We start from the raw sequence: 9338 nt of genomic DNA, 5'->3' as shown, positions 1-9338 counted from the left end.
TGGGATTGCATTATATGTGTAAATTGCTTTGGGCAGTATTGACATTTTCACAATGTTAAGTCTTCCTATCCAGGAGCATGGTATATTCTTCCATTTTTGTAAATTGCTTTTGGTTTCTTGTAATAGTGTTTTGTAGTTTTCTTTGTATAGGTCCTTTGTTTCTCTGGTTACATTTATTCCTAGATATTTCATCTTTTGGGTGTTTATTATAAATGGTATTGTTAATTTCTTTTTCAGCACTGTCATTGTTACTATAGAGGAATCCAACTGATTTTTGTATGTTGACCTTATACCTTATACCTTGCCACTTTGCTGAATTCTCCAATGAGGTTTAGTTTTTTTTTTTTTTAACTGAGTCTTTGGGTTTTTCTACATATAGGATCATATCCTCTGCAAATAGAGTTTTATTTTCTCTTTGCCAATTTGAATGCCTTTAATTTCCCTATCTTGCCTGTATAGCTCTGGCTAAGACTTCCAGCACAATATTGAATAGGAGTGATGACAAAGAACATCCTTGTCTGGTTCCTGTTTGCAGAGGGAAGGCTTTCAGTTTCTCTCCATTGAATTAATGTTGGCTGATAGTTTTGCATATATGCTCTTAATTATGTTGAGGAATTTCCTTTCAATTCCTACTTTGTTGAATGTTTTTATCAAGAATGGATGCTGGATTTTGTCAAATGCATTTCTATATCAATTGATATAATCATGTGGTTCTTTTCTTTTTTCTTATTTATATGATGGATTACATTGATTGTTTTTCTAATATTGAACCATCTTTGCATCTCTGATATGAATTCCACTTGGTCATGATGTATTATTATTATTATTATTATTTATGTACTGCTAGATTCTGTTGGCTAGGATTTTGTTGAGAATTTTTGCATCTGTGTTCATAAGGGATATTGGTCTATAATTTTCTTTCTTATTGATGTCCTTCCCTGTTTTGGTATGAGGGTTATGCTTGCTTCATAAAATGTATTAGGAAGTTTTCCATGCTCTTTGATATTCTGTAATAATTTGAGTAGAATTGGTGACAGCTCTTCCCTGAATGTTTGGTAGAACTCTCCAGTGAAGCTATCTTGACCTGGACTTCATTTCATTGAGAGTTTTTTTGATGACCTGATCATTTTTTAAATTTTGTTACTGTCCAAGTCTTCTACTTCACTCTATGTAGGTCATGTTTTTCTAAAAATGTATCCATCTCTTCTAAATTTTCAAATTTGTTGGAGTACAAGTCTTCATAGTATTCTGTTATTATCCTTTTGATTTCCTTTGGTTCCATTGTTACATCGCCCATGTGGTTTCTAGTGCATGTTATTTGTGTCTTCTCTCTCTTTTCTTTTGTTGTTGTTGTTATGTGCCGTCGAGTCGGTTCTGACCCATAGCGACCCTGTACATGGTTTCCGAGGGTGTAAATCTTTACGGGAGTAGAAAGCCTCATCTTTCTCCTGTGGAGCAGCTGGTAGTTTCGAACCGCTGACCTTAAGGTTCGCAGCCCGATTTGTAACCACTACGCTACCAGAGCTTAGGTTTTGTCAATTTTATTAAACCTTTCAATAAATCCTTTCAAAGAACCAGCTTCTTGTACTGTTGATTCTTTCTATAGTTTTTCTGTTTTCTATCTCATTTATTTCTGCTCTGATCTTTATTATTTCTTTTCTTTTGGTGACTGTGGGTTCCCTCTGTTGGTCTGTTTCTAATTGCTGGAGATGCTGTGTTAGTGTGTTAATTTTGATTATTTCTTCTTTTTGGATGTGTGCGTTTATTGCAATCAATTGTCCTCTCAGCACAACTTTAGCTGTGTCACAAATACTTTGGTATGTTGTGTTTTCATTCTCATTTGTTTCTAGGAACTTCGTGAATTCATGTTTAATTTCTACTATCATTCAGTTGCTTTTCAGCAGGATGTTATTCAGTTTCCAGGTATTAAACTTTATTTCCTTGGTCTTCATATTGTTTATTTCTAGTTTTATGGCACTGTGGTATGAAAAGATGCTTTGTAGTGTTTAGTTTTGATGTTTGTAAATTTATGGAGGCTTGTTTGGTGACCTAACACATAGTCGATTATGGAGAATGTTCCTTATGCACTGGAAATGAATGTGTATTGTGCTGTTGTTGGGTTGAATTATCTGTACACATCTATGAGGTCAAGTTGGTTTATTGTGCTGTTTAGTTTCTCTGTAACTCTGTCTTGGTGATTTTCTTTTGGGGTCTATCCTTCCTGGGGTTCGTTCAGCTTCTTGAATGTTTATCTTTTCATCCTTCAAGATGTTAGGGAAATTTTCTTCCAGCAGTTTTTCAACTACCTCCTCTGTGGACTTCTGTGATTCTTCCTGTTCCGGGAGGCCAATAATTCTTAAGTTATTCCTCTTCATGTTATCCAGCATGAATTTTAGACTGTCTTCAGATATTTTTTATCCTTTTTGCTGCTTGCTCTTTTATCTTAGCAGTATTGAGTGATTTGTCTTCCAGATCACTGGTTCTGACTTCCATCTCTTCAGTTCTACTCCTTTGCCCATTCAGTGTATTGTCTATTTCTGGTATTTTATTATTAATCATCTGTACCTCTTTTTGCAGGTTTTGAATTGTTTCCAATGATGTATCTATCTTGTTTAATTGCTACTGTAGCACTTTCCTGATCTTTTACTTATTTTCCTCCATCACTCTGTGGAGCCTTTGAATTTGTTTCCATATCATTCTTCTGAATTCCTTCTCAGGCAGATCCAAAGCCTGCTCTTCTTCTACTGAAAACTCTGTGCCTGCCTCCAGCTCATTTGTCTCAGTTACTCTTTTCTGGTTTTGGTCATGTGCTGAGATCTTTTGTTGATTTCTCTTGGACATTTTCAGTAGTTAGGTGGTTTATTAATGCTTAAATGAATGTATGTTGCTGTGTTGTTAAGCTTACTGAGTGTCTCCTAGTGGATGTAATCTGGAACTATGCTTTCCTTTTCACATGCAATGCCTATCAGCTGGTATTGGCTTTTGTCAAAATGGTAGGATATTATGGGGTATGCTTGTATCTTGGCTATATGAGCACACCTGCTGTCTCTTCTTGGGTAAGGTAGGGGGAGAAAGCTCCAACCCCAGGAAAAGAGTGAGACCAAAAGGATCACAAACAGAAACAATATAAAAGCAGAGACAAAAACTACCACTTAAAAACAAAAATAAAACTGTAGCCAACTGTCCAGTAGTCTTTGCTGTGTAGGCAGGAATAAAGGGTCCCACCCAGGTCAACTTTAGAGCTGGGTCCCAGAGTCAGACATCATAAAAAGCAGTCGGGGGACCAATGGAGCTCTCAGGAACCTCCTCCCCATGATGTGGGAAAACTGTGGGCGCAACACTGGACCCTTTTGGGACTGCACTCCCGTCTACCTGAAGTTGTCTGGGTTGGGCAGTGATTGTGCAACCAGGGAGAGGAAGAAAGGAATGTGAAAAATGAAAAGTGAAAAATGAAAATTCTATCACACCTCTTTTCCCAGACGCAGCTCCACAGCATTTTAGCGATCTGTCACTGTATCTGCTTGGTTGTGACCCCACTCTCTGATCTCAGTCTGGGCCAAGGGGCCCGTAGGGAATCAATCATGCCGTCACCGTCACCGTGTTTTGCTTCCACAGTCAGATTTCTCCACAGGTGGGCATGGGAAACTGGCAACCAGCACTTTATACAACATTCAAAACTCTGGTGCTGCTCTGGGAAAGCTCCTTCTCTGTTTTACCACACCTCTGCTGAGGAGCCTTTCCTACCCGTCTCTGCTTCACTCACCCCTAAACTGGAAGTGCTTAGTGTCTCTTGACATCCATTTTGATCTTTTCCTTCTTTCTTGTCTTCTTAATGACTTTTTGTTTTCTTCCCGTATGATGTTCTTCATGTCATCCCATAACTTGTGGTCTTCAGTCTTTAGTGTTTAATGTATCACATCTGTTCTTCAGATGATCTCTAAATTCAGGTGGGCTATATTCAAGGTCAAATTTTGGCTCTCGTGGACTTGTTTTCATTTTCTTCAGCTTCAGTTTGAATTTGCATATGAGTAATTGATTGGCTGTTCCACAATCTGCCCCTGGCCTTGTTTTGACTGATGATATGGAGCTTTTCCATAGTCTCTTTCCACAGATGTAGTCAATTTGATTTCTGTATATTCCATCTGGCTAGGTCCATATGTATAGTCATCTTTTATGCTGTCTAAAGAAGGCATTTGAAATGAACATATCATTGACTTTGCAGAATTCTATCATGCGATCTCTAGCATCATTTCTATATCAAGGCCATATTTTCTAACGACTGATGCTTCCTTTTTATTCCCAACCTTTGCATTCTAATCACCAGTAATGATCAATACATCTTGATTACATGTTTGATAAATTTCAGACTGAAGAAGTTGGTAAAATCCTTCTATTTTGTCCTCACTGACTTTAGTGGTTGGTGCATAAATTTGAATATTTGAGCTATTAACTGATCCCCCCTGTAGGCACATGGTTTGTTGTACTGTGGTGGCTTGTGAGTTGCTGTGATTCTGGAAGCTATGCCACAGGTATTTTAAATGCCAACAGGGTCACCCATGGTGGACAGGTTTCAGATGAGTGTCCAGATGAAGACAGACTAGGAATAAGGAGTGATGAATTACTTCTGAATATTTAGTCACTGAAAACCTTATGAATAGCAGAGAAAACCTCAGATCTTGTACTTGCCCTAAATTCAGGAAATGACCCTTCCAAAGTAATGATTATTGAAGTACAAGACATAAGACAAACTATAGCTATAGAAACAGGATATGTGGATGAGAATGCTTGGTTGGAATGGATTAAATATGCTGTTTGCACTCAAAATAAGAGCCATTATTACACCTGTGCAACAGGAAGACTGGAAACCCAAGTGCTCCCCTTTCCATTCAGATAGTCCTCAGACCCTCAGGGCATATACTGTATGGCTGCTCTCTTCCAGGACCCTATAGCCTGGGAAAATGAATTCTGTAACTCATTTTTACTGTGCCCTAATGTCAGGGGTCTTATAGGACAACCACCGAGTCCATTAGGCCTCCAGCCTCGAATATCAATTTCACTTTGTGTGTCTCCAGACATAGGGGGAACTTGATGTTCATCGGAAACCTGATGAGATACAATGAGCACAAACTCTTTGAAGAGCTTCAAAACCAGTCATCCCTAGCTACCCTGCAAGTAGATGTCTGGTGGTAATGCTGAAAACAATTATTCAGGGACTTACCAGCAAATTGGAGTGGCACCTGTGCTTTAGTGCAATTGGCCATCCCTTTCACCCTGGCATTCCATTAGCTGTCAACCACAGAAGACAGGCAGGCATAGGACCAATAGAAGTATAGCTACTCCCTGTGGCTCTTTCTATCCCCATGTTTACATAGACAGTATTGGATTTTCCTGAGGGATACCAAAGGATTTCAAAGCCAGAAACCAAATAGCTGCAGGGTTTGAATCTGCATTAGTCTGGTGATCAACCATTAACAACAATGTGGGCTGGATTAATTATATCTATTATAATCAACAAATATTTGTAAATTATAACAGGAAAGCTATAAAAGGAATAGCAGAGCAATTAGGACCTACCAATAAAATGGCCTGGGAAAACAAGTTTTATGATATTAGCAGAAAAAGAAGAAGTATGTGTTATAATCAGAGTCCAGTGAACACAGCTCCTGATGGTACCATTACCAAAGCATTACAAGGACTGACCACCTTAGCTGACGAACTTGCCAAAAATTCAGGCATACATGACCCCTTTTCTAATCTCATGGAACAATGGTTCGGAAAATGGAAGAGGTTTATGACTTCAGTCCTCCCCTCTCTAATGATCGTATATGGTGTATTAACACTAATGGGATGTTGTATTATACCCTGTATACGAGAATTCGTTCTAAAACTTATACAAACAGCCCTATCCAAACAACCTCCACCTCCATATCAAAATAAGCTTTTTCACTTAGAAACATGCAAACACGAAAGTCAATGCCTCCTTGCAGAGTTTGAAGAAAAGAATGAAGAAATGTAACAAGAAGCAAAAGGGGGAATTGTGGGAATGAGTGTCTTTTCTTCAAAGTTATTATAATCCTGTTTATTGTATTCGAGTAACCTTTCTTTCACTTTTACTGTTTCCTGAAGTGAGTAGGGACTTTATGATCTTTATTTTTCTTCTTACTACTTCCTGGAGTAAGGACTTTCCAAATTCCTTAAGCTCCCCTAGCAATTGAAATAGCCAATGAGTAAGGACAAGAATGTGCGTCATAGCAATTTAAATTAGCCAACCAGGTAAGGACAAGATTGTGCAGTCGAAGCCCTAGCCAATGGGGTGAGACACAGATTAAAGACTTGCGTGAGGGATAAAAACCTCAGCGGACTGCCCACCCAGTGTGCTCGCTAGCTTGTACAGCTACATACAACCTTCTGCAGAAGTAAATTTTCCCTTCCGAGGTAATTTAGTCTTATTGAGTGTCTTTTAGTACAGCATTGGGGGTTCATTTCTAACACATATAATTAACCCTTTGGTACCTGATTTGTTATGCTATTGTTAATGATGTTTTAAAATAAATTTAGTTTTCCTACTTTCCATTATTAATATATAGAATTACAGTTGATTTGGGGAATTGACTTTGTATTTCATTATCTTGAAAAATTCAACCAGTAGATTTTTGTTTGTTTGTAAATTTCATATCTCTTTTGTGTAAAAAAGAAAGGAGGAGTAATCTATATACAATTATGTTATCTATGAAAACGAGTAGTTTTTGTTGTTGTTTTTTAATCTTTTTGCTTTCTTGCCTTATTGCTTAGTAATTGTCATGGATGAAAGCTGATACCATTCATTATCTTGTTCCCAATCTTAGAAAAGAAGCATTCAGTATTTCACTATTAATTATGATGTTATCTGTAATCAGTTGACATGGAGTGAACTGTGACTCATGATCACCTCACATGTGTCAAAGTCTAATTATGCTCCTTCAGATTTTCAATGATTGATTTTTTAGAAGTAGATCAATAGGCCTTTATTCCAAAATGCTTCGGTGGATTTGAACCTTTTGATTAGCAGCTGAGTGTGACAACCCTTTGCACTAGCCAGGAAATACATCCAAAGTTACCATTTAGTGGTTTGGTACATTCAAGTCAGTTCCAACTCATAGCAACCCATGTATAATAGAACAAAACACTATCTGGTTCTGCACCATCTTCACTAATGCTTTGGTGGTGCCTGTGTGCCGTGGAGTCGGTTTCAACTCATAGCATCTCTATACAGGGTTTCCGAGGGTGTAAATCTTTATGGGAACAGAAAGCCTTATCTTTCTCCAGCGGAACAGCTGGTAGTTTCCAACTGCTGACCTTGCGATTCGCAGCCCAATTCGTAACCACTACGCTATCACAGTAGCCCTAAAATCGATTCTCTGACCATTTCTTCATATTCTAATATATCTTTTATAATACCACAAACACAGTATAATGAAGACTATTGTTGTGTTATGGTTGAACTCATTTTTGCAGTTACTGTGTCAATCCGTCGCTGAGGATCTTCCTCTTTTTCATTGAGCCTCTACCTACCAAACATGATATTCTTTCCTAGGGACTGGTCCCTCCTGATAACATGTCCAAAATGGGTATGATGAAGTCTCACTATTTTCTCTTCTAGGGAGCACTTTGGCTGTACTTCTTCTAAGACAGATTTGCTTGTCCTTCTGGCAGTCCATGGTTATTGTTGTTAAGTGCCGTTGAGTTGATTCCCACCCATAGCAACCCTGTATAGGGTTTCCAAGGAGCAGCTGGTGAGCTTGAATCACCAACTTTGCTGGTCAAATGACTTTTCAGTCTGATGCATTAGCCCACAGCGCCACTGTTTTCTCTTCTAAGGAGCACTTTGACTGTACTAGTTCTAAGAGATTAGCTTGCCCTTCTGGCAGTCCATGATAGAATATGCTTTATCAGATTAAGAAAATTCATTTCTAGTTTCAGTTATCTGTGGGTTATCAATTGGCTTTTGTCAAATGCCTTTTTTCCATTTATTGAGATAATTATATGATTTTCTCTCATATTGTCTGATGAATTATGTTGGATAAAAAATAATGAAAGATCCAACTACAAACTACAAACCAGAATGAAAATTTACTGTGAGTACTGTCACATTACAAGGATTTAGTAGCACATTCCTTTTGGATCTCCCCCCGCCCCCAACCATTTTAAATGCCAGTGGAGTTCTTGCATGTAAATGGTTAAACACTAGACTACTAACCGGAGTACTAACACACTGTTGATGGTTTGAGTCCACGGAAAGGTGACATTACGTCACAACCTTGAAAATCCTATGGAGCAGTTCTACTCTGCAACACATGGAGTCGCCATGACTGGAATCCATGGCAGTTGGTTAGGATTTTTTGGGTTCTGCACACCTCTTTTACTTCAAAAGCGCTTCCCAAACCCTTCAAGTGAAGCAGAAGACCTCAGGGCAGACGAGTAGTTGGGACAAATAACCACCTGCACTTTGACTCTACTTTAGGTGGACTTGGGTATCTTGGGACTTAGCACCACCTCCGTATTATTTTCAACCCTTCCCCAACCCCTCCTCCTTAAGTGCACTATTTTGTTCTGGGCAGGTTCATTCTCCTGGCCATACTCCCTGTGTACAGCCTCACCACCAGATGGGTGCGTAGGAGAGCCCTGGGCACAGGTGAGCCACTCCCAGGCCTTGCCTGCCACTGCCACCTCCTGGGAGTCTCCGGAAACCCACAGAGCGCTGGGCCCGATGAGTCCCCACAGCTTGGCAGCGTGAAAAGCCGGAGTTTCCAGCTGCACCCCATCGCCCCCGCGCTCAAACAGAGCCAGGAAGTCGCAGGCGGGACGCCAGAGTGGAGGAGCCGGCACCTGAGTCGAGCCGAGCGGGAGCGCACCCAGTCCGGGAACGCAACCCCAGAGCCGGAACATCCCCCACAGGCGATGGCATCGCCCCTCCTGCAGCCTCCTCCTGCCGAGTTTCCCTGCTAAACGCGTTTTCTTTTCTTTCTAGTTACTTTAAAAAGAAACAACAAGGCTAAACAAAACTGCTCTCTAGTTGCCTTATCTCTTTTATCACCCCCACATTGTCCTCCAGCCGCCTCTTTTATCTTCAGAGGGCACCCACCCCTGCCTCTCACCAGCTTTCTGAACTGTCTCTGACACAGCATCCCGGTTTATGAAGAAGTGACAGCCATCCACACCCCAGGCTCTGGGACAGACGCAGGCTTCCAGGTAAGGATGGGGCTACTGGGCTCCCCTCCCCACTGCTTTCAGACCCCCTGTGGGGACTGAGAGTCTGAAAACCAGATCTGTGGAATTAAAGAAATAAGTATCTATACCTA

At 40.0% G+C, this 9338-nt stretch overlaps 1 protein-coding gene across 1 annotated transcript in view; it reads left to right on the top strand.

Moving 5' to 3' along the window:
- The window catches only part of IL1RL1 (interleukin 1 receptor-like 1), a 69821-nt gene extending 60836 nt beyond the window's left edge, over positions 1-8985 (top strand). Inside the window, exon 11 of the mRNA XM_006870763.1 lies at positions 8598-8985. Coding sequence (XP_006870825.1) covers positions 8598-8985 — 388 coding nt within the window. The remainder of the gene's footprint in view (positions 1-8597) is intronic.
- Positions 8986-9338: the final 353 nt, after the last annotated feature.

This window comes from Chrysochloris asiatica, unplaced genomic scaffold (assembly GCF_000296735.1).
Source record: "Chrysochloris asiatica unplaced genomic scaffold, ChrAsi1.0 scaffold00150, whole genome shotgun sequence".
Lineage (NCBI taxonomy): Eukaryota > Metazoa > Chordata > Mammalia > Afrosoricida > Chrysochloridae > Chrysochloris > Chrysochloris asiatica.
Note: the sequence above shows the minus strand (reverse complement) of the source record. Positions and strands in the feature narration are given on the sequence as shown.